At 43.8% G+C, this 26,234-nt stretch overlaps 2 protein-coding genes across 4 annotated transcripts in view; both read left to right on the top strand.

Annotated features, from left to right (window-relative positions):
* The window catches only part of LOC311100167 (spectrin beta chain, non-erythrocytic 1-like), a 55,471-nt gene extending 51,549 nt beyond the window's left edge, over nt 1-3,922 (top strand). Inside the window, exons 34-38 of one of the 3 annotated variants that reach the window (XM_084140961.1) lie at nt 398-487; nt 1,496-1,671; nt 1,949-2,143; nt 2,275-2,317; nt 2,408-3,922. In XM_084140961.1, the coding sequence (XP_083997087.1) occupies nt 398-487; nt 1,496-1,671; nt 1,949-2,143; nt 2,275-2,317; nt 2,408-2,626 (723 nt within the window). In that variant the 3' untranslated portion in view covers nt 2,627-3,922. The remainder of the gene's footprint in view (nt 1-397; nt 488-1,495; nt 1,672-1,948; nt 2,144-2,274; nt 2,318-2,407) is intronic. The other 2 variants (XM_084140960.1, XM_084140959.1) reach the window with 2 other exon arrangements.
* A 16,025-nt stretch (nt 3,923-19,947) lies between these two features.
* LOC311100184 (cdc42 effector protein 2-like) lies at nt 19,948-22,704 on the top strand. Its single transcript, XM_084140990.1, has one exon. The coding sequence runs from the start codon at nt 20,269-20,271 to the stop codon at nt 21,028-21,030; it is 762 nt and encodes a 253-aa protein (XP_083997116.1). The 5' UTR covers nt 19,948-20,268; the 3' UTR covers nt 21,031-22,704.
* Nucleotides 22,705-26,234: the final 3,530 nt, after the last annotated feature.

Here is a 26,234-nt window from a genome sequence, read left to right as displayed (position 1 = left end):
AAAGCCCCCCCATTAAACTCCAGATTTAAATATTCCACATTTTCACCACAGTATAAGTCCATAAAGTGTTGTTTCATGTTTTATGTCTTGTTCCTCTTCATGTTGTCTTGTCAATGTATGTTTTGAGGAGATCTGAATGAAAGATTTTAAATGTTCTATGTGTGAGAGAATCTATTTAGTATAACTCATGTGGATAACTGGATCCAAACCTGTAAGTATACGTTAGACGTGAGTCACTGTTTGTCCGTTTATTATATAAGTGTGCGTCACATTGTAATATCTATGTGTGTGTGTGTGTGTGTGTCAGGGTCTCTTTCAAACACGTTAGCATAGTGTAGCATGCTATTTTCAAGCACAAGGACTTCTTAACTATGTCTTGTTGCATCTTTACCTGCAGTCGTTGTCAGTATCGTCAGTGTCAGTGGAAAAGAAAGAGAAATGTGAACCTGTCTCTAAACCTGTGTCTAAGCAAAAGCATCCGCCGCGTGTGAGTACCTATCCTAGCCCTAGCCTAGCTTCCTCATCCCCCCCCCCCCCATCACTGCCTGCACTCAGCTCCTGGTCTACTGCAGTACCTCAGCATGGCCTACTAGAGGGCGTCATCGTCCTCTGTCACTGCTGTACCATTTGCTTTATTTGATTGTGAACAAGCACACTGTCCCATTGATGTTCTGGCCCCATGCCTTACACAGATCACATTAATGATGCCATTATGTCTCAATTGAGGAAACTTAGGCTCTCAAGCCTTTCTGGGTGCTGTTTCGTTTGTGCCCATCTTCAAAAGGACCAGGACATGAGTGTTTGTAAGAGCAGTTAGTTGCTGTGGTAGTTTCAGCACCAAACTATTGTGATGAGTGTTGTCCTAAGCTGGAAGCTATAGCTGTTTCCTACATAGCAGGTCCCTGGGTGGGGTGTGCCTAGCTTGGTTGGGTGGTTTTGAATGCAGTGTTAGTAGGAAAAGATTTTTTGACAAGAGGAAATGTTGATTTCCTTTAAAATTGAATTTGATGTTGTGTGCCAGGAAACAAAGAAAACAATGCCACACCCCCTTTAAACATTTGAGCAACAAGCAAGCTTGTATCATAGCAACACTATGAGAATGCGTTCTGCTGCATTTGTCATGTTCCAAGTATGGATTGTAAAAGTTAAAACACATTTCTAAATTTTTCTAAGTTGCCCTGTAAGGCAGGAAGTGACGTCCAGATGAAGGTTGACCCTCCATCTGTGGGGTTGGAGCTGTTCTGTTCTCCATGTGTCTGTTGCTGTTGCTGTGTTTCTGTGTCAGTCTCTCTGTGTAGTCCTATATGTGTTTTCTACATCCTGTTCAAAGCTACCATAATGCATATGAATATGGCCATTTTGCTGTTGTCTCTAAAGAGTTGATCATTTTGTCAACTTCAGACCGACAGTCAATGACTGGTATTACAGGCTTATAGTTTGGAATGGTTTTGTTCATGTGTCATGACTGCCGCGTGTCTTCCATGTTGGACGACAGGGTTCTGATTCTGACTCTGTGAATGGTCCGGGGAGAGACAGCGGGCTGGCGTCTTCACGCCTGGACCCATCTGCCACGCTACCCAGCAAGAGAGTTGACCCTGGCACAGACGCCATGGAGGGCATGCTCTACCGCAAGCAGGAGATGGAGTCCCACGCCAAGAAGGCAGCTAGCAGGTGAGACATTGGGAGGGGAATGGGAATGGGGCAGGGGGCATGGAGGGGCGTCTTGGAGGGAGAGTGGGAGTGTACTCAAATGTAAATGGAGAGCCCTAGTTCATATAGACTCATCTGTTGAAGGATGGGATTAATATAAGCAAATGCAATATCAATTTATGAAATGTACATGCTTTTTTAAAAGAAAATTGCATTTTGTGTGTGGTATGTCGCCATGAACTCTTTGGTGATGTTCCTAACCTTTTCAGGCGCATGCCTGCATGCCTTCCGCCAACAGCTTCACTCTCTCTTCCCATAGGTCCTGGCAGAATGTGTACTGTGTTCTGCGTAAGGGCAGCCTTGGCTTCTACAAGGACCAGAAGAGCGCCTCCAATGGGATCCCCTACCACGGAGAGGTCCCCATCAGCCTGGGAGAGGCTGTGTGTGAGGTCGCACACGACTACAAGAAGAGGAAACATGTCTTCAAGCTACGGTGAAAGGAGAGGGAGGGGAAACTGGACAGTTTGAATAGAGAATAGTCTTGTAAACTAAACTAAATAGCAAGGGATTGTGATGTGCATCTATACTGACCCAAGTTTTCTGTTCTACATTGTGTGTCTGCAGGCTAGGGGACGGTAAGGAGTTCCTGTTCCAAGCTAAAGATGAGGTGAGTGTCACATTTCAAACCAAACAAGATTCTGACGCTCCTCTGGTGTATGTGCCCTACTGAGGACTAACCCTGTGTTGTCTGTCCCAGACGGAGATGGCCTCGTGGATCCACTCCATTCATAGCTCCATCCCAGCAGGGGGGTCAGGAGACCGCTCCCCCGGAGGTCCCAGGGCCCTGAGCCGAGCTATGACCATGCCCCCCATCTCCCCCAGCTCAGCGGACGCTGCCGGAGTCACAATGCGCAACAAGGAGGGCAAGGAGAAGGACCGTGAGAAGAGGTTCAGCTTCTTTAGCAAGAAGAAATAAAACATTTGGAAAACAACATCAAGGAAAATGATATTCCTCAAAATTCCAACAAACTGAAACAGGCAGAAAGGAAAGCACTCTTGTCGCATAAACGCATCGCTGTCGGCCCTGGTCCTATGGGGTTTGTCTAGTTTGTGGTTCACACAGAGCTTGCTCTTTCTCGCGCTCTCCTCTCTTTTTTCATTTGTCATCTCTTTCCATTTCATATCGCTCTTGCCTTCTCCATCTCTCACATTGGCTTCATCCTACCAATGTAAGCCCTTGTCCATAGCTTTAGTGGCATTTTCAGCCGATAAGCAGGGTTTGTTGATCAGAGTCACTAATAAGAGCTCTCTTTGACCTCACCATCGGGGGAAACCAAGGGGTTTGTTGGGAGAGAAGAGGGCAGGGGGGGTTAGCATTAGCAGAGCCAAGAGGCTATAAGGACCCTTAGAGTCATTTCTCTTTCATTCAACCACACTGGATAATGTTTTGGTTTATATTAGTCCTGGCTCAACCAATCTTTAGACAAGCAAAGTACTTTAATGCTGTTTTACCAATAACAGAGAAACTGTGGTAGAGGGTGTCCCCAGGTCCCCTCTTCCAGTCTCTCTCCTTTTCTCTCTGGCGCTCCTTGGGTAGGACCACATCATTTTGTTTTTGTTTTTGGTATTGGTGTTATTATAATTCTAATGTATCTTTTTGCAGGTTTGAGGGGGGGGGGGGGGGGGGATAAACTATTTAAAGAGTATGTCAGTAGATATCTTGAGTCATGTTGCAGAGCAAAACAAGAGTTTGATCTACGGGACCATGTTAGTCTTGTTTCTTTTTTCTAGGAAGGACCGTTATTGAGGTGTTTAAAAAAGAAAGCTCAGTAAATTTTAGCAGTGTGCAGTAAGTGATTTTCACCAGTGGGAAATTATATATATTTAAAGTGGTTTAATTTTTTATTTTAACTTGGATCTTGCCTGTATTCGATTTTGTTATTCTGAGGGATTATTTTTGATTTGATTTAGAATTTCATTTTCTAGTCAGGGAGAGAGTATGAGTTGTGGTGATGTGGGTTTTGCACGTTTTTTTATTTATTTTTTCTAAATCAGAAGCGTCCAGTTGGATGCTGCTTTTCTGACTTAACATACACACACACACACTCACCATACACACACACACTCACCATACACACACACACGCTCAAATAAGTTGTTGGAATGGCTTTCTATAAGGATTCATGTTTTGTTTTTGTTTTGTTTTTGGGGGGGGGGGTTGAATATGTAGATGACAATGCTAATTAATTAATTAAACCTTCCTCCTAGATGATTTTCAGACTTCAGTTTTACTCTTCACACACTTCCTCCTGGTCCTTCTGTTGTTTTGTAATGGGAGGGCTGGGGCAGGTTAACACTGTTGGTTAACACTGCCAGTGTCCAACACTAGTGAGGATTGTAAGCAGAAGCACATCCATGTGGCATGGGGTCGGGGAGGTGGGCTAGTAGGAAGAGGGGGGCAGAGGTTTCATTACAGGTGGGGTCGGGGCGCTGAGGAGTGGGGTGGAATTAGAGGATGTGATGTGCTGGATGAGGGAGAAGAAGACCTTACTGCAGCCCACTGACTTTTTAACCCTTTATCAGCCCAGTCATTCCTTCTATTTGAATAGCGCTTAATCACAAAGGAAGCTTAATCGCTCACAAAACAAATCTCAGAAGAATGTTTAATATGTGCCCCTTGGCATTGACTATATGTAAATGGGTTCTGTACCCAGGTTCCATTGAGCACATACAGACAGGCCCACCTGCAGCAGCGGTTGAAGGAAGTGAAATGCAGGCATAGCTGTGTTGGATTGGAAGAGGCGTGACCATGGAGAGCTTTCCTCAATTGATGGTTACCGAGAGAATTGTTGTTTTTCTGGAGAGCTTTGAGCTCCTCCATGTGTGGCATGACTTCATGTAGGATTGTACTTGTATGTGTCTCATTGTTGTCACCAATTCTCATCTACTTTGATGTTCTTGGTAAATGAGATTCACCCGTAAGCGATCTATAGCATGGCATGACACCATGAAGCCCATGCTGTGGAAGGTGTATTACACAGGAATGACCAGGTGTATCATTAGTACTGCTCTAGCAGTTTGGAAAGAATTCACATTGGGCAAAAAGAAAATTATTAAATGATATCAAATAATAGTAAAGTAAAGATGACATTGATACAGATGTCGAGTCCTGGCACAATGAGTGATTTGTTTTAGTGTCTGAGATGAGTGGAAGGTTTCTGTACAAGAGACCGCTCAAGACACGGAAAAATCCTAATTTCTTGTAGGCAATGGTATCTGTTACTCGGTGGTAGACTTATCTGGGGCAAGGGTGTGGCGTATCAAAGCCCAGTTAGGTTATTGTTCAACCGAAATGGCTCACCGTAAACCAGAGAGGGAAAGAACCATGGTGAATAAGTGTCAGAAATGTGCAGCTTTTCAACAGGCAAGACTATTGGCCTTTCAGTCCAGTTCAGTTAATGTGATTTGGGGTAAATAAGCAGCGGTAACCTCATTCGGGAAGCTGTAGAATAGGCCGACTGCTTTGTTTGCCTTGGTTTGTATCCCAGCTGTGAGCCTGAGCTCTTGGTCTCAGCCGAATGTACTGAGCTGAACCTCGGCTCCCTAGTCACAGTTCGAACCCCACTGACCTGTTAAATGAGGCAACAAAGTGGGCGATGCTCAGAGTAGAGCTGAGTGAGCCTTCCTCGGTCAGTATTCACTGTAAAAAACTACTACCAGGGGAAGTTTGTGCCGGATCGGCCCACAGCCCTTCTAAAAGTAGCTTGTGTCGCCCTCTACTGGCTGAACTGCTCCCACAGTGACCCAGTTCAAGTCCTGGGCAGGTTATACACAGACATGAGCAGGTTCCTCAGGCCCATTCTAGTATGAATTCTTATTGATGTTAACGGCTCTTAAGATGGGTTGGACAAATTGGTCATGTGATGGACATAGGTGCTACTTGGAGACAGTATTTCACATACTTCACCCACACATCTCTGTTGCTTTCTCTCTCTCTATCTCTCTCTCTCTCTCTATCTCTCTCACACACACTCTCATACTCACACATATCCACACACAGATATACCAAGGTGGAATGAAAAGCAGAAAGATGTGGAGCTGGTCGTGATTTGGTGCCAGATTTGGGTTGATGTTGTTCAGTCTCAGTGTGCTACTCGTGAGCGTTGACCGTAAAAGGATAGACTGTTATTGATGATGAGCCTAAGAGGGTTTTGAGCATTTTGGTTTTAAAAGTTAAAGCGGAACACCTAAAAAGGTCTCTTGGTCTCTTATTTGAAGAGAAAAAGAAACACAGTATACATTAACGAGAGGACTGATGGCAAATTTGAGCTTCCATTTTCTAGACTTAGACAGGAGATGTGCTGTCTCACAGGGGGCTTGTATTTTCTCATCCAGTGGTCTGATCTGTTTTGCAGCATTTGATAAACCTTTCCACCCACTGCCATTTCCCTTTTTTTAAAAATGTCAGTTCCTTCTTCTGTGACTTAACTAATTGCGAGTTGTGAATACCACTACTATGATTAATTATTATTATTATTGCTACTGTTATTCCTACTACTGTTACTACTGCAACTTACTTGTTACTACAACTATAACTGCTGTCCATTTTCAGGTACGTGTCTGTAATACCAGACCCTTCCACAAGATGTCAGTGTGCTGTGGAGCATTTTCATTACAGATCGAAAATAATGTTTGTTGACTTGTGTATCTACATCTAATATTAGGAATAATAAAACATGGTTTAAAGGAAAACAAGAACCGTGTTAACCGTGTTACTGGGTTTTGGTGGTAGATTTCTCCAGTTATGGATGTGTAAAACAGAGTTTTAAGCAATCACTAAAGCATTTATAAAGGTATTGTATTTGTTCCTGGAGTTTTAAGTCCTGACCTCAGTGGCGAGCCTGTCTAACCTTGGACAGAGGGTCTTTGGCGACACCCCTCAAAGGCCTGTAGACCTGCAGGGTGCCCAGGTGAGGATGACAACTTTCATCACGAGGCACTAGTACTTTTTGATTGTGTGTGCATTCTGTGCCATATACAGTGGGGTCCGAAATAGATTTTGTTTAACGAGTAATAATAATTTTCCTCAGAAAGGTAGGGGTCAAAATGATTGACAACCCGGTTTTCAATACCTCACCTTGCGAGGATAACGACACTGAGCCTTTTTCCAAAATGTTTTATGAGTTTGAAAACCCCATGGGAAGGATCTTAGACCATTTCTGCATACAGAATCCTTCCTGATTGAGCACTGGTAAAAGCAAAGTTGTCCGTGTACTTTCAAGGTGCAGACTTGGGAAAATACAGTCATATCCTCAAGCTTACAGCATGCTGACGCAGAGAGCCGAGGGAGGAAAGGGATTTTGGATATATCCTGTCTCACGTTGGCTGGACTGGAACAAACGCACTTCTTGTTCTTTTTTTTTTTTTTACTTGGCTGCACATGCTGTGCTCTGTGTACTCTTAAAGTGGCATCTGAGGCACTCTCAGATAAATGTCAATGCATGTCAGAGGCCCAGGTTACCTTACAGGTCTTTCATTATTAATCAAATCAAATGTGATGTGTCACATTCGCCGAATACAACTGGTGTAGACTTTATCTTGAAATGCTTGCTTACGAGCCCTTCCCAACGATGCAGAGTTGAAAAATAATAATAAAATATAATAGTAACCCGAGAAATAAAGTAAAATGGTGAGCGAGGGAGTAACAGTACCAGGTCAATGTGCAGAGAATGCTGGTGGGAGGAACTTTAGGAGGACAGGCTCATTGTAATGGCTGGAATGGAATAAATGGAACAGTATCATACGCATAAAACATACAGTATGGAAACCATGTTTGACTCTGTTCCATTGATTCCATTCCAGCCATGCCTGTCCTCCTATAGCTCCTTCCACCAGCCTCCTCTGATGTGCAGATATTTGTGGAGAAGACTGAGAAGAGCAGGAACTGAGTTTGTTTGATCATAGTATTAGGGGTCTATATAATATTTGTGCCTGCTCAGTTGATCGCTTATTTAACTGTACCAGTAGGTGGACTTATTAAGTGCGGTGGTCATACATTGGTCGATTTCTATTTGGAGTAAATGAAGACCCCTCATTCTCTGCTTCATAATTCTAATGCAAAGAGGAGGCTCAATGGCATTTACATGGTGTTCTAAGAGCTTGTAGGCATGAAATAAACTAATCTTAACTGTCACTTTTCCATCTTCATTCTTTCTGTTAAAGATGTGTCAATGGCCATAACGACCTCAATTAATCAAGTGTCTTGGATACCTTGGCAACTAGCTACAATATATTGAGGCAATTTTAAAAAGCGCAGAGCCCCCCTTCTTCTAGGTCCCCACTTTATTAACCTAACAATGGCCTGTTACCCAGCGACCGTTAAAACTCCTAGAGAAAAGACAAGGAGGTCACAATGCTGTGGAAGCATTCAGCTCTCCCAAGCAAATTGCCTTTGGCATGGTAGCCTACTGATCAGCCTAATATCAACATTTAAAAACTTTGACATGATTAGAAAAGAGAACGGGATACATTTCGTATAATGGAGCTAAGAAAATGGAGAAAGTTAAGTAAGTTGTCTAACTCTTGTTTTTCATGCCTTCATGAAATGTTGATGATGATATGAATGTGTCTTTGACTGGGTTTTGAACACTCGGGATCCTATTCAATCAAACTGATAAGCGAGTTCAGAGTATGATCATACATAATGTTATTTGTGTGCTTTGAGAGTTACGCAATTTGCTTTTCTATTATCTCACACTGAAAAACATTGATTTCTTGAGTGTAAATGGATTTGAGCATTCTTTCAGTGCTATAAAATGTATTTTGATTTTCCAGAAACTTAGTTAACTGCTTTGATTGAAATGGTTTCATAATCACTCATACTTTATCTCTAGTAATCAAAAAGCTGTGGGCTTGTGTTGCATGACTTTCAAATCAAATTTTATTTGTCACATGCGCCGAATACAACAGGTGTAGACTTTACAGTGAAATGCTTACTTACGAGCCCTTTCCCAACAATGCAGTTCTTTGCTTAAACTCTTATGCATTATGCATGACAGCAAGGCAAGCACTGGGAGGGGAGATGAACACAGTCTGAACACAGGGGAGCTAAAAGTGCACTTATGTATTTTTTTCGGCTCACCAATCCAAGGACCTGGTGGGAAAGGAACTAAAAGTACAGATCCTGAAAGGACTAAAGCTCAGGCTACCGTATGAACACAGGTTGGTGAAACAAACATTCCCCAACATCTGGGCTGTATTTTGGGCTGTACGGAAAGGAGGAAGGGGAAAATAGAATAGTTAGTCTGCCCTTATCTGGAACAGAACTGTTCCCTCTCTACAACATTGTTAGTAGGCCTCTTCTCAAAACCTACTTCAACCCAACCATGTGTAGGCTACACTCAGATTGTATGAAGAGCTTTGTTTTTACAGGTTATGAAATCCTTAAAAAAATGGCCTGCACATGCTCTGGTAGAAGTTCAGATGTCATTAAAAACAGACGTTATGACATGTTTGTTGAATCAATGCCCAAATAGCTATCAGAGGAGGGTTGTTGCATTTTTTAAATGCTGCCGTCATTGTACTATGCCTCTCTTATGTTTACCACGTGTTTGCTGTCGTTGCTAAAAGAGCACATAGTGGTGATCACTATTCTTATCTTAAATCATGGCTAATTTTTCGAGCTCCGTTCAAGACTATCCTATCAATGGGACCTGAAGAACTGTAATATTCTGTTTCACGGAGTCGTGGCTGAACAAGGACATGGATAATATACATCTCGCTGGGTTTTTCAATGCATTGTCAAGACCCGTCGGCAGCCTTGAATAAGATGAGGGGGGGAGGGGTGTGTCTCTTTGTTAACAACAGCTGGTGCACGATCTCTAATGTTAAGGAAGTCTCTAGTTTTTGCTCGCCTGAGTTAGAATACCTTATGATAAGCTGCAGACCATACTATCTACCAAGAGAGGTTTCATCTATATTTTTCATAGCTGTCTATTTATCAACACAAACTGATGCTGGCACTAACACCACACTCAATGAGCTGTATAGGGCCATAAGCAAACAAGAAAATGCACACCCAGAGGCGGCACTTGTCGTGGCCGTTGATTTTAATTCAGGGAAACTGAAATCCATTTGCCAGCATGTCACCTGTGCAACTAGAGGCAACAAAATTCTAAATCACCTTTACTTCACACACAGAAATGCATACAAGGCTCTCCCTCGCCCTCCCTTTGGCAAATCTGACCATAACTCTATCCTCCTGATTCTTGCTTACAAGCAAAAACTCAGACAGGAAGTATCAGTGACGCGCTCAATACGGAAGTGGTCTGATGAAGCGAATGCTAAGCTACAGGACCATTTCACTAGGACAGACTGGAATATGTTCCGGGATTCATCCGATAACATTGAGGAGTTTACCACATCAGTCACCGGCTTCATTAATAAGTGCATCGAAGACATCGTCCCCACAGTGACCACACGTACATATCCCAACCAGAAGCCATGGATTACAGGCAACATCCGCACTGAGCTAAAGGCTAGAGCTGCCACTTTCAAGGAGCGGACACTAATCCGGACGCTTATAAGACATCCCACTACGACCTGCGACGAGCAATCAAACAGGCAAAGTGCCAATACAGGACTAAGATCGAATCCTACTATGCCTGTTCTGACGTTCGTCGGATGTGACAGGGCTTGCAAACTATCAAGGATTACAAAGGAAAACCCAGCCGTGAACTCCCCAGTGAGCCAAGCCTACCAGACTAACTAAATGCCTTCGATGCTCGCTTCCAGGCAAGCAATACTAAACCATGCATGAGAGCACCAGCTGAGCTGGATGACTGTGTGATCTCCCTCTCCGTAGCCGATGTAAGACCTTTAAACAGGTTAACATGCACAAGGACGATCCACAGATTACGCAATCTCTATTGCACTCCACACTGCCCTTTCCCACCTGGACAAGAGGAACATCTATGTAAGAATGCTGTTCATTGACTACAGCTCAGCGTTCAACACCATAGTACCCTCCAAGCTCATCACTAAGCTCAGGACCCTGGGACTGAACACCTCCCTCTGCAACTGGATCCTGGACTTCCTGACGGGCAGCCCCCTGGTGATGAGGGTAGGGAACAACACAGCCGCCACGCTGATCCTTAACACAGGGGCCCCTCAGGGGTGTGTGCTTAGTCCCCTCCTGTACTCCCTGTTCACCCATGACTACTTGGCCACGCACGACTCCAACACAATCATTAGGTTTGCTGACAACACGACGGTGGTAGGCCTGATCACTGACGACGATGAGACAGCCTATAGGGAGGAGGTCAGTGACCTGGCAGTGTGGTGCCAAGATAACAACCTCTCCCTCAACGTCACCAAGACAAAGGAGCTGATCGTGGACTACAGGAAATGGAGGGCCGAGAACGCCCCCATCCACATCGATGGGGCTGTAGTGGAGCGGGCCGAGAGATTCAAGTTCCTCTGTGTCCATACCACTAAGGAGTTAACATGGCCCAAACACACCAACACAGTCGTGAAGAAGGCACGACAATGCCTCTTCCCCCTCAGGAGGCTGAAAAGATTTGGCACGGGCCCTCGGATCATCAAAAAGTTCTACAGCTGCACCATTGAGAGCATCTTGACTGGGTGCATTAACGCTTGGTATGGAAACTGCTCGGCATTTGACCGCAAGGTGCTACAGAGAGTAGTCCGTATGGCCCAGTACATCACTGGGGCCGAGCTCCCTGCCTTCCAGGACCTCTATACCAGGCGCAGAGGAAGGCTCTAAAAATTGTCAAAGACTCCAGCCACCCAAGTCATAGACTGTTCTCTCTGCTACCACACACCAAGCGGTACCGATCCACCCACAGGCTTGAACCAACAGGACCCTGAACAGCTTCAACCCCCAAGCCATAAGACTGTTAATAGTTAACCAAATGGCTACTTGGACTATTTGCATTGGCCCTGATGCACTAACTCTTTTGACTCATCACATACGCTGCTGCTACTGTTTATTATCTATCCTGTTGCCTAGTTACTTTACCCCTACCTATACCGTATGTACAGTGCATTCGGAAAGTATTCAGACCCTTTGCTATGCGACTCCAAATTGAGCTCAGGTGCATCCTGTTTCCATTGATCATCCTTGAGATGTTTCTACAACTTGATTGGAGTCCACCTGTGGTAAATTCAATTGATTGGACATGATTTGGAAAGGCACACACCTGTCTATATAACGTCCCACAGTTGAGCGTGCATGTCAGAGCAAAAACCAAGCCATGAGGTCAAAGGAATTGTCCTTTGAGCTCTGAGACAGAATTGTGTCGAGGCACAGATCTGGGGAAGGGTACCAAAAAATGTCTGCAGCATTGAAGGTCCCCAAGAACACAGTGGCCTCCATCATTCTGAAATGGAAGAAGTTTGGAACCAACAAGACTCTTCCTAGAGCTGGCCGCCCGGCCAAACTGAGCAATCAGGGGAGAAGGGCCTTTGTCAGGGAGCCCGATGGTCACTCTGACAGAGCAGAGTTCCTCTGTGGAGATGGGAGAACCTTCCAGAAGGACAACCATCTCTGCAGCATTACACCAATCAGGCCTTTATGGTAGAGTGGCCAGGCAGAAGCCACTCCTCAGTAAAAGGCATATGACAGCCTGCTTGGAGTTTGCCAAAAGGCACCTAAAGACTCTCAGACCATGAGAAACAAGATTCTCTGGTCTGATGAAACCAAGATTGAACTCTTTGGCCTGAATGCCAAGCGTCACGTCTGGAGGAAACCTGGCACCATCCCTACGGTGAAGCATGGTAGTGGCAGCATCATGCTGTGGGGATGTTTTTCAGCAGCAGGGACTGGGAGACTAGTCAGGATCGAGGGAAAGATTAACGGAGCAAAGTACCGAGAGATCCTTGATGAAAAACTGCTCCAGAGCGCTCAGGACCTCAGACTGGGGCGAAGGGTCACCTTCCAACAGGACAACGACCCTAAGCACACAGCCAAGACAATGCAGGAGTGGCTTCGGGACAAGTCTCTAAATGTCCTTGAGTGGCCCAGCCAGAGCCCGGACTTGAACCCGATCTAACATCTCTGGAGAGACCTGAAAATAGCTGTGCAGCGACGCTGCCCATCCAACCTGACAGAGCTTGAGAGGATCTGTAGAGAAGAATGGGAGAAACTCCCCAAATACAGGTGTGCCAAGCTTGTAGGGTCATACCAAAGAAGATTCAGGGCTGTAATCGCTGCCAAAGGTGTTTCAACAAAGTACTGAGTAGAGGGTCTGAATACTTATGTAAATGTAATATTTCCGTTTTAAATTTTTAATACATTTGCAAAAAATTCTACAAACCAGTTTTTGCTTTGTCATTATGGGGTATTGTGTGTAGATTGATAAGGAAAAAAATGATTTAATCCATTTTAGAATAAGGCTGTAACGTAACAAAATGTGGAAAAAGTCAAGGGGTCTGAATATTTTCCGAATGCACTGTATATATCTACCTCAATTACCTCGTACCCCTGCACATCGACTCGGTACTGGTACCCCGTGTACAGTTGAAGTCGGAAGTTTACATACACCTTGGCCAAATACATTTAAAATCAATTTTTCACAATTCCTGACATTTAATCCTAGTAAATATTCCCTGTCTTAGGTCAGTTAGGATCACCACTTTATTTTAAGAATATGAAATGTCAGAATAATAGTAGAGAGAATGATTTATCTCAGCTTTTATTTATTTCATCACATTCCCAGTGGGTCAGAAGTTTACATACACTCAATTAGTATTTGGTAGCATTGCCTTTAAATTGTTTAACTTGGGTCAAACGTTTCGGGTAGCCTTCCACAAGCTTCCCACAATAAGTTGGGTGAATTTTGACCCATTCTTCCTGACAGAGCTGGTGTAACTGAGTCAGGTTTGTAGGCCTCCTTGCTCACACACGCTTTTTCAGTTCTGCCCACAAATTTTCTATAGGATTGAGGTCAGGGCTTTGTGATGGCCACTCCAATACCTTGACTTTGTTGTCCTTAAGCCATTTTGCCACAACTTTGGAAGTATGCTTGGGGTCATTGTCCATTTGGAAGACCCATTTGCGACCAAGCTTTAACTTCCTGACTGATGTCTTTAGATGTTGCTTCAATATATCCACATCATTTTCCTTCCTCATGATGCCATCTATTTTGTGAAGTGCACCAGGCCCTCCTGCAGCAAAGCACCCCCACAGCATGATGCTGCCACCCCTGTGCTTCACGGTTGGGATTGCAAGTACCCCCTTTTTCCTTCAAACATAACGATGGTCATTATGGCCAAACAGTTATATTTTTGTTTCATCAGACCAGAGGACATTTCTCCAAAAAGTACGATCTTTGTCCCCATGTGCAGTTGCAAACCGTAGTCTGGCTTTTTTATGGCGGTTTTGGAGCAGTGGCTTCTTCCTTGCTGAGCGGCCTTTCAGGTTATGTCGATATAGTTCTCGTTTTACTGTGGATATAGCTACTTTTGTACCTGTTTCCTCCAGCATCTTCACAAGGTCCTTTGCTGTTGTTCTGGGATTGATTTGCACTTTTCGCACCAAAGTATGTTCATCTCTAGGAGACAGAACGCGTCTCCTTCCTGAGCGGTATGACTGCTGCGTGGTCCCATGGTGTTTATACTTGCGTACTATTGTTTGTACAGATGAACGTGGTACCTTCAGGCATTTGGAAATTGCTCCCAAGGATGAACCAGACTTGTGGAGGTCTACAATTCTTTTTCTGAGGTCTTGGCTGATTTATTTTGATTTTCCCATGATGTCAAGCAAAGAGGCACTGAGTTTGAAGGTAGGCCTTGAAATACATCCACAGGTACACCTCCAATTGACTCAAATGATGTCAATTAGCCTATCAGAAGCTTCTAAAGCAATGACATCATTTTCTGGAATTTTCCAAGCTGTTTAACGGCACAATCAACTTAGTGTATGTAAACTTCTGACCCGCTGGAATTGTGATACAATTGTTGGAAAAGTTACTTGTGTCATGCACAAAGTAGATGTCCTAACTGACTTGCCAAAACTATAGTTTGTTAACAAGAAATTTGTGGAGTGGTTGAAAAACAAGTTTTAATGACTCCAACCTAAGTGTATGTAAACTTCTGACTTCAACTGTATATAGCCAAGTTATCATTACTCATTGTGTATTTATTCCTCGTGTTATAATTGTTCTATTTTTCTCTCTGCTTTGTCGGGAAGGGCAGTAAGTAAGCATTTCACTGTTATTCTACACCCCTTTTTTACAAAGCATGTGACAAATACAATTTTATTTTATTTGGTTTGGTTCAACTGTCTCATGTGGTGATAGCACATAGGGCTACCCCAGAGTGAGAAGTGTAAAATGTGCTCTATTGATTGTAGCCTAGCTCATGATCAGAACCAATCTTTGGGTTGCATAGGTCTACATTGGATTCGGAGGGAGCAGGTTGCTTTCTTACACATACCTATGTTAACATAATTAGCTTCAAAATCTAAGAAGTGTGATTATTATAGGCCTGTGGGACTTAATATGACCTTTTATAAGGTACGTTTAAGGAAATAGCAGCTGACCACATAAGATTTTAAAATGACACAGCATAGACTGATGCATGGTAGTCTTTCGTTGGTTTCAGGGTATCAGAATGGAACAGCTATAACGATTTCCTTCCCGCCAAATGTGCCATGCACGATTGGCACAGATTTGGGCACCAGGCACAGTAGCATTAGTTAACCTTTTTTGCTCTCCTTCCTTACTGGTCTGTTCGTATGGTTTGACTCACTCCTCTCGATCTTATCTTCTATAATAGGCACATTAAAGAGTCCAAAATAAACATCTCATGTGAGATTATGATTGCACTATTTCCATTGTTCCAAATGATTGATTGGGGATTCCAAATAAACAAATATGTGTTAATGAATAGCTCTCCAAAGCCAACTCCCCTCTGTCAAAAAGAGGTGTGTGATTCCACTGACAAGGAACGAGGAAGAGATATAGTCCACCCTCGATTACAGCTCTTTCATGGAATGTTCACTGAGGAGAATCATCGTTTTTTTTTAATCATCGGGAGTTTGGTAAGGTGATATGCGCACTGTGGGACCCTCGGGAATAGGCCCTCAAAATTGTTCTGCGTGAAATCCAGTGTCAGAGTTTCCAGCTATTCACCACTAATTAAGCGTACTGTCAAAGCAAAGTGAGAAAGCGATAAGGGGTGTAGCGCATCTCTGATTCTCCGATATCAGCACATCGTCGCTTTAGCAGCCTATGGCACCTACGCTCGCAAAGCACAGGGACTTCTGACATTATTTACGCACACTCAAATATCCGACACTTGCTCTATGCAGGGCGCAGGGGAGACCGATCTTTTTGGTAAAAGTCAGGGCTGTCATAACGGACATCCGGCATCGGTGAGGTAAGCGGATCTTATCTATTCTACCTTCTTGAATGCTGCGCACAGCAACTACGATAGATGTAACGAGTAGAAATCATATAAAATATAGCCTAGGTATCATAGAAATAGGTGAATAGGAGGGGTACTGCGGAAAATCGTCCTCCGAAATTCTCTGCTTCATCAAAAGTCAGGAGAGTTTTACTGACAATGTTTCATGTGACCAAATTGGACTCATATCTTATGAGGATTCCACATTTCTGTTAGCCTATTAGTCAACCCCTTAGGGAGTTTGTGCGTGTTTTGTTATACAGCAGCACACCTCTATTAAAAATGATATTCTAGATATTAGGGAACATTTCTAACAATCTAGAAAATCATTAATCATCATTGAGAATGACCTGTTCCCTTCTGCTCATCTGAATTTACTCTTCATTTGTCCTGTATTTGTTGAGGAAATATGTGTTGATAGAAACGTGTCCTTTTCTTGGGACAGAGGTGGATTTTGGGTAGTGTGCAAATTATACTGTTCTATTATTGTTTACCAAGCATCACACTTTCACACCCCTTTCCTACCCTAGCTGAGCATTCCCTAATTTATCCTTAATAGGTAAGGATTTTTGAAATAAGTGTCTGTAGGGTTCTGTTTGTATCATGAGAAAGGAATCTAAAATACCATCCAAAAAACTTTCAGCTCCAGATCTATAATCACTTTCAAGAGTGGCTTGTGAGACTTCTTTCAAGCAGACCATAATTCTCTAGCCCTGCAGCAGTGAAATCCTTTCAAACTCTGAATGACATGATCATCCCTTCAGCCGTTGAGGCCTGTTGTCTCTCACTGGCCTCCTGTGACAGAGTAATTTGAATGGTGACACTGCGAGCATTGTTCCAAAAAGCACTCGGTTGTAGTCAACAGTATGTTCTGGGTGAACAATGTCCTCCTTACACCTCTGACAGTGCTCTTTGTGTGAGTTCTCTCAATGACAGCCTGGGTCAAACATGTTGTGACAGTATGTCCCATGCAATATCTAACAAATGAACAAGCTTTTCAAGGGCTTCACCAAGCATTGTTCTATCTCAGCTGTGGCAGTTAGGAACTGGCTTACAAAGACTGGTCATTTCATGGATTCAGCTCTCATCTTGCGTGTTGGGGAAACAAGTTGAGACACAAGAAGCTATACATTTTTGGACAATATGAAAGGGGCATGTCAAAACATACCCTTCAGATTCCTATGTTTATTTTTCCGGTGTATTTTTTTTACCTGCTTGAAAGTGCCTTGAAAGTGCTTCAGTATTCAGTAAGGTTCTCAGTTTAATCTTATTCTGCCTGTGTTTTCCCCACTTTTTGTGGAAACTGGAACTGAATTTACGAAAAAGAGGAAAATACAATTCATGATAAAATGTCTGGAAACGAAGATATATGTGGCGGCTGGTGAGGAGGAGTTATAGGAGGACGCACACATTGTAATGGCTGGAATGGGAACCACGTGTGTGTCTCCGATCTATTTATTCCATTGTTGTTCCTTGCTGTGGCTCCTCTATGGTCAAACTCTGGTTGCTTCTCAGAGAAAAGCAGGGCATATCAAAGACTGTCTCCACAACATTGGCTCCTTCATCACCTTGGATAAGGAGAACAGTGGTATCACACACAACTCAGATGGCCAATGTGACTGAAGTAACGGCTCAGGGAAGCTGTCCTTCAGCTTTGGCTCTTGGCTGACTGTGCCAGTTGCTGTATCTGTGGTATAATGTCGACCCTGGTGGTCACCCTGGCCTCCCAGACGGTTGCACTTGATCAGTCGTCTGTCTTTGTGTCTGAACCGGTGCAAAAAAAAGCCTAATTAATATAATGTGACCATGACCAGTCTCTTTAATCCCACGGGTCTGCCAAGGTCTTGGCTGCTTTATGTTGACGAAGCACTGAAGTATTCTTTTAAATGTGCCTGACAGGCCTGGGATACTGCTTACTATGTGCAAGAGATGCGCTCTCTCTCTGTGAGTGTGCATGTGCGTGCATACTATGTTTGAGTGAGTAGGCCTATGTGAAAGGGAAAGAGAGAATGTGTTTTGTTGTGTTAAACATACATGATATTTTAACACAGTATGTGTATAAGTATTTTCTAACCCGCTGTTACAAGGGTTGAATACTATTGACCTTTGATAAGAGTGATTAGTTAACTCTGACAAATACATTTTATGGAGGCAAAGTAATTTCATTAGTCTGGTCGGCAGATGTATAGCTTTTCCACACGAACACGACAAAGGATCTGCGACAAGGCTAGAATCTCATTACAATGTTGTTTTGTCCAAACCTTTTCAGTGATAAGTATGCTACTGCATTATTAAATTTTAATCATCTTGATGCGTCTTCTACCCTTCTCGTTTGAATGAACTAGATTGATTATGTCCTTTACACCGTTGCAAAGTATTCACGTACACAGTCTGGGTCCACATTGGCACATCGGAGAGAGACTCCTTCACTGTGGCCAAACAGAGTAGAGTGCAGCTAGGAGATGAGGCGCTTCTCTCTACTTCTCTTTCTCTCTCTGTCTGTGTGTGTGTGTGTGTCTCTGTCTGTCTGTCTGCCTGTCTGTCATTATCTCCACAGACCAGTGATTTAGTTGGCACTGCTACCCTCTCTCTCTTGGTCTCTCTGCAGCCCCCCCCCCCACACATTGCCAAAGCAAAACATTTAAGAAATCAGAAATTAACAGTAAACATTACGCTCCCAAAAGTTTCAAAGTAATAAAGGCATTTTAAATGTTATATTATTAGCTATGTATTGTGGTTTAACAATGTGCAAATAGTTGAAGTACAAAGGGAAAATAAACTCTTTCACTTTTTTTTCTCTCTCTCTGTTAGTTAACAATGTGTATCTGTGCTATCTGTCCCCACCCAGAATGCACTCTGTTCTGGTTCAGCAGCTCCTCAATCAAGTTGGTTCGACCAGCTCCTCTCGCTCTATAGCCCTGACATCATGTGACATCATATTGTCCCCTCTGGTACCTTTTTGTGGCTTTTATTCAGTAGTACCATTGTTTACTTGACATACATGTTGAGGTCAGGTATTGTGTTCCGTATGCTGGCAGAAGGGAGGCGTTGTTTTGTTTTTGTTGCAGAGTGATCTATGTGCACAGTAGCTGACAGCGAACGTTAAAGTAAATCCTCTGTGAGTGCCTGAGGCTCAAGCTCCTCCTGTGCACTCAGTGGTGCTACTGTATAGCTATCCCTATCTCATAGCTGTAACCTAATAGCATTGAGTTAGTGTCAAGTCATGCCCTCTCTCTCATAGGTTCTCCTGCTCTGCTTGGCCAAGCCCTGCCTGTCATGCCCCCAGGGCCAAGGCCCTCACTGAGCAGCGGCAGCACTTTAATCTGCCTCCATCAGAACTGCCGTCTGCCAGCCTGACACACACACCTGCCTCACTAAAGCTCCCTAAATAGGTTTAAACCAGACTAATCTCTCTTGTCCTCAGGGCATGCTACTGAAAGTGTCCTCTCTTATTCACAGGTTCACACTCGCATATCTCCCCATCACTCCTCAGCAGTGGATCCGGATTCATTCATTCCAGCATTCACCAAATAAGAAAAGCCTTTTTCCCATGCTGCATTGCCAACAACAATAGACTGAGTGATTATTTTATGTCCTGTTGTTATGATACGATGGATACACCTCAACTCTATCAAACTAGACCTAAGGGGTCTCTGGGTTCTAATGTGTCATGGTTGTTTTCAACACCTCAGTGTTTATTTTCCATACAAATTATGTTTCTGAACATAAGATGTGATGTAATATCATGAAAGAATATTATTCCTCTATGTTTATATAGCATGCATTTTAGAGCAACTGTTTTATGATAGAATATAAAACGAATGGCTTTCTTCTGCTTGTTTCCACAGTTGGAGGTGATTGACGCCGTGGACACGGTGAGCGGACCTCACTAAGAAACCTCTCCAACACTCGTGCCAACCCCACTTCTTACTCACTGTGAAGCTTTGTTACAAGAGAGTGATGTGGACTTTGTTTGGGACTATGGATCAGTAAAGCTGGCTGCAGAAGTAGCAGTCCTCCCTGAGCACCAGGCCTGACTGTTAATAGCTCAGCTCAGCCAGCCAGCCTGGTTCCCTCTCCTTCTTCCTGTGTCTGATTCAAAGAGGAGCTCTGCCCAGCCTCCTCTCCCCCCCACCACCCCTCACGTTGTTGCAGGAGCTGAGTCTCTGCTGCCCAGGGAGGGCTCCAGACATGTCCACCAAGGCGCCCATCTACCTGAAGCGGCGGAGCAGGAAGGGCAAGAAAGAAAAGCTGCGGGACATCCTCTCCTCGGACATGATCAGTCCTCCGCTGGGGGACTTCCGCCACACCATCCACATCGGCAGCGGCGGGGGGGAGGACGACCTGTTTGGGGACCTGTCCTTCCTGGAGGGGAAGTTCCACCTGCTCCCTGGGCAGCAGGGCCACAGCCTATCCCAGCGCTCCTCCATGTACGCAGAACCCTTCCAGTTCAGCCGTACTGCCAGCGTCAGCGGACACACGGCCTCCTCAGAGAGCTCCCCCCTTCTGAAGAATGCCCTCTCTTTGCCCGTCATTGGAGCAGTGCAGGCCATCACCCTGCCCGTCACCGCTGCACCCCCCACTGCCCTCCACCCGCCTCAGAACGCACCCCCCCCACCCAAACCTCCCCGACTGCACCTGGATGACAAGATCCTGATGTCCCATCACCCAGGCCTGGACTCCCTCTCGGCCCAGTCTCCCAGCAGGACGTCCCAGTTCTGCCCACCCTCCCCCAGGTTTTCATCAGACGAGGATGTGTGTATCCAGGACCCCTATCTGGATGACAGGGTTCAGGAGCGCCCCTACCTGTCCCATGCAGGCTCCCTGCTCTCCCTGCACCTGGACCTGGGCCCCTCCATCCTGGACGACGTGCTGCAGATCATGGACAGCCAGCGCCTCAACGGCCTCAACGGCACCTGTCTGCAGGGAGGACGGCAGGAGCTCTACACCTGACCATGGGAAGCCCTCCTCCCTCAGCCCTCTGTCCCTTTACTGTCCTTCTTAGTGTAACAGAGGAGGTTCTGACCTCAACCAGGCCTTGCTGGATCACAAGGCTGGGTTTGTACAGTAGTTTGCTCATATTAAGTGCTTTTTTTCTGGAACTTAACATCAGTTGCTGTTAGTGTTTAATTGATATTGAATATCTTTCTACACTTTTCCATATTTGAATTACTTAATGTAGTAAGTGCGTTCTAATGAGGTAACATGAGCCAAAAGCTGACTGTTAAATCTCCTCTGCCCTTCCTCCAAAGAGGACATGAAGAGACTGGGGAAAGAATACACTGCTGGTCAGGAACTGAGCTCAGCATGTATCTATCTGTTTGGGCTCATATGTCAGTGGGAAGGGTATCGTAAGGTTGCTGTTAGGTTCTTTTTTACTGCACCTGAGCTGTAGACTGCTGTACGTACTCCTAAAATCACAGTTTTCTGCATGTGTCATACGGATTCATCCAGCTTATGAAGCTATTCTGGAACAGAAATTCTATTCAGACTCTACTTGGTTGGAGATATTGTTCTCAAAGACACACACTTACAGAAAGATGAACTGTACAACAGGGATGATGTCATCTCTGCAAGGACAGAGAGCCAGAGTGGGAGAGGAGGTCACCTCCCTGAGTCTCTGTCTCATTTTTCAGCTTTTGTTATTTTTTACTGCAAGAATGTGAAAGCTGTAACTTTGTATCAGGAGAGACACTGAGTGTTGGAGAGTGCAGTTCCATATCTGTCATCTTTTCAGCAGATCTACAGAGCAAAGCTCTCTGTTTTTACTGGCACTCAGCCTCTGGTCATTGAGATGTTGGACACGCTTGGAGTACTGTTACGTTTTCATTCACAACCTGAGACTGCTCATAAGGAGATTATCTCACCGCTGTAAGTCCTTGTGTTGCTCCAAGTATCTCTGTACCAACACAGAGAAGTTCAGAATCAGACTATTACCAATGTTATTTGGAATTCTAGTTACAAGATACTTCAGTGTTTTGCAGTACAATACAATGTAGAGTTGCCGGATCACCAATTGCTGCATTTTTATTTTATTTAACCTTTATTTAACCAGGTAAGCCAGTTGAGAACAAGTTCTCATTTACAACTGCGACCTGGCGCATGGGTAATATATTTTTCTATTTCAATATTACATCAATAACAATGTAGCAATCAACTGGATAATGATAACAGGTTAATGATTCTTCACAAACCCAATAAGAAATTCATTATTATTTGCTTTATTATTCACTTTAACATTGTACAAATTATTTTGGATGTGAAATGATAGATAATATAATTTAAAAATAATTGGTTATTTGATAACTGTGGACCAATGATGTGCAGGTCTACCTGGCACAAAACGCTGGATACCCGTTAACCCATTATACTGTACCCAGCAGGGATTCTATACAGTACATGTCCTATTGTAGGCTAACATAGACTACATTTATACAGTAACGCTAAACAATATCATTATAGTCTTATATTCGATTTAATCTCATATTAGATCAAATGTCTTGATACTTTCACACACTTATACTAAAGCACTATAAACTGCATAAAGAAACGTAAACATTTACAATAAACCTGTTGGCATGCATTGTAACTGCAAATAGCTACATGAATTACAGCTTTTAAACTGCTCTATCATTTTTGTTTACTTTTGGAAATCAACTCATCAAATCTATCAAAATATAATGTTCTCACTCCATAAATATCCACCGTCACAGGCAGCCAGTGGCACCTTAACTGAGGAGGATGGGTTCATAGTAATGGCTGGAACGGAATAAATGGAATGGTATCCAACACATCAAATAAATGTTTTCCATGTGTTTGATACCATTCCATTCACTCCATTCCAGCCATTATTATGAGCCATCCTCCCCTCAGCAGCCTCCTGTGCACCCTGTGCATGCTCAAGTGATTACTAAATTAGATGGAAAAGCACTTGGACACCATAGCTGACATGTTGAGAAGAGGATTGTATTAATAGATAAATGTTGCAACTCAGAGAGAGAGAGAGGATGTGATTAGATGTGCTGCTGTGCAGTCTGTTTGGACTCAGAGAGAGAGAGAAAGAATGTGGTAAGATGTGCTGCAGTGTAGTCTGTCTGGACTCCGAGAGAGAGAGAGAGAGGGAGAGAGAGGATGTGCTGCAGTGCAGTCTGTCCGGAGCTGGTGCCAGAGCCTGCAGTGCAGTCTGTCCTGCTGACTCTGGAGCTCTGCTGACACTCAGATCTGCAGCCAGCCCCTCCGTGAGAGGGGAGCTGTACAGTACAGTACGTCAGGCTCTCCTGCAGCGTTGGGGACAGCACCTGTTGACAGACTGATGTCCACACTACTAACCTTTACTGGCTCATCCAACTGCTATTAATCCCGATTTGTACAATCTAGTTAGTCGTATAATGTACCTAATGACTATGGTAACATACTTTGGTCTTAATTTTATAAGCTGTCATATGCATGGTATGCCTCCTACGACAACTGAACTCAAGTTATTTTGGCATGTTTCACATTGTATCTAGCTATTTGTCTAGACCTCAAAGTAAGTGTTGGTTGCTTTAGAAAGTGGTTGTAGAATACGGAGTCTTCCTCACTCCGTTTATCATAGTTGTTATGGCACTGGCTTCTGCTAATATCTGAATCGCCAGATATGAGGCTCCACATACGGAACTACACTTCCCTACGTATTTATTTGGACAGTGAAGCTAAAACTTTTAATTTGGTTCTATAGTCCAGCATTTTGCGTTTGAGATCAAATGTTTTATATTAGGCGACGGTACAAAATGGCATATTTTATTTAAGGGTGTTTCCATACACATCTGTTTTACCGTTTAGAAATGAAAGCACTTTATGTATCTAGTCCCCTCTTTTGAAAGTATCATAAGTATTTGGACAAATTCACTTTAGTGTATTAAAGTAGTCAAAAGTACAACTCTACTCTACTGTAACTTTCTCACTCACCATTATTCACGATTCATTCATGATTATCCGTAATCATGGTAGCTTCCAAATTAATGTAGAAGTGCTCAGAAACATTATATTTTATGTACAATAAAAGTGACTACAAAATGACACAATACATTATTTACCATTATTATTTTATTTTCTTCTTTTTTTTTCTCGCAATTATTATAAATAAATGTTGGCCCCTTTTTCAATTACGATCTCGTCTCATCGCTGCAACTCCCCAACAGGCAATGGGAGAGGCGACGGTCAAGTCATGCATCCTCCGAAACCGCACTCCTGAACACCCGCCCAACCCAGAAGCCAGCTGCACCAATGTGTCGGAGGAAACACCATTCAACTGACGACCGAAGTCAGCATGCAGGCGCCCGGCCCGCCACAAGGAGTTACTAGAGCGCCATGTAAAGCCCCCCCAGCCAAACCCTCCCCTAACCCGGACGACGCTGGGCCAATTGTGCGCCGCCCGATGGGACTCCCGGTCACAGCCGGTTGTGACATTGCCTGGGATCGAACCCAGGTCTGTAGTGATGCCTCAAGCACTGCGATGCAGTGCCTTAGACCGCTGAGCCACTCGGGAGGCCCTACCATTCATTTCTATTGGGCACAACATAATCCGAAACACAACCAAAACAAACTGCAAATGCATACAACAAGTTTGTAGAGTCACAAGCTTGATGTAGTGATTGCGTGCTAGGAATATGGGACCAAATACTGAACTTCCCACTGTGCACAGACGTCAGTTCAACATCTAGTTTTGATTTATATTTGGTTGAGATGTCAACCAACATGAATTCAACGTGAAATCAACAAAACATTTCGCCATGCCATTTGATACAATGTCATCATTTTTGGGGTTGAAATTACATGGAAACAACATTGATTCAACCAGCTTTTGCCCAGTGGGTTTTGACTACTTTTAATACACTATAAGTAAATTTGTCCAAATATACTGAATGCAACATGCAACAATTTCAAAGATTTTACTGAGTTACAGTTTATATAAGAAAATCAGTCAATTTAAATAAATAAATTAGGCCCTAATCTATGGATTTCACTTGACTGGGCAGGGGGCAGCCATGGGAGGCCCACCCACTGGGGAGCCAGGCCTAGCCAATCAGAATGAGTTTTTCCCTACAAAAGGGTTTTATTACAGACAGAAATACTCCTCAGTTTCATCAGCTGTCCGGTGGCTGGTCTCAGACGATCCCGCAGATGAAGAAGGCGGATGTGGAGGTCCTTGGCTGGTGTGATTACATGTGGTCTGTGGTTGTGAGGCTGGTTGGACAAACTGCCAAATTCTCTAAAATGACATTGGTAGTGGTAGAGAAATTAATTTCTCTGGCAACAGCTCTGGTGGATATTCCTGCAGTCAGCATGCCAATTGCACGATCCCTAAAAACTTGAGACATCTGTGGCATTGTGTTGTGTGACAAAACTGCACATTTTAGAGTGGCCTTTTATTGCCCCCAGCACAAGGTGCACCTGTGTAATGATCATGCTTTTTAATCAGCTTCTTGGCAAAGGAGAAATGCTCACTAACAGGGATGTAAACACATTTGTGCACCAAATTTAAGTGAAATAAGCTTTTTGTGAGTATGGAACATTTCTGGGATCTTTTATTTCAGCTCATGAAACATGGGGCCAACACTTTACATGTTGCGTTTATATTTTTGTTCAGTGTACTTGTGACACCTTCAAATGAGGGGAATAGATACAGTGAGGGAAAAAAGTATTTGATCCCCTGCTGATTTTGTACGTTTGCCCACTGACAAAGACATGATCAGTCTATAATTTGAATGGTAGGTTTATTTGAACAGTGAGAGACAGAATAACACATGTCAAAAATGTTATAAATTGATTTGCATTTTAAAGAGGGAAATAAGTATTTGACCCCTCTGCAAAACATGACTTAGTACTTGGTGGCAAAACCCTTGTTAGCAATCAGAGGTCAGACGTTTCTTGTAGTTGGCCACCAGGTTTGCACACATCTCAGGAGGGATTTTGTCCCACTCCTCTTTGCAGATCTTCTCCAAGTCATTAAGGTTTCGAGCCTGACGTTTGGCAACTCGAACCTTCAGCTCCCTCCACAGTTTTTCTATGGGATTAAGGTCTGGAGACTGGCTAGGCCACTCCTGGACCTTAATGTGCTTCTTCTTGAGCCACTCTTTTGTTGCCTTGGACATGTGTTTTGGGTCATTGTCATGCTG

This window comes from Coregonus lavaretus (assembly GCF_964263955.1).
Source record: "Coregonus lavaretus genome assembly, chromosome: 24".
Lineage (NCBI taxonomy): Eukaryota > Metazoa > Chordata > Actinopteri > Salmoniformes > Salmonidae > Coregonus > Coregonus lavaretus.
The sequence above is the reverse complement of the archived record's forward strand: the minus strand, read 5'-3'. Positions and strand labels throughout refer to the sequence as shown.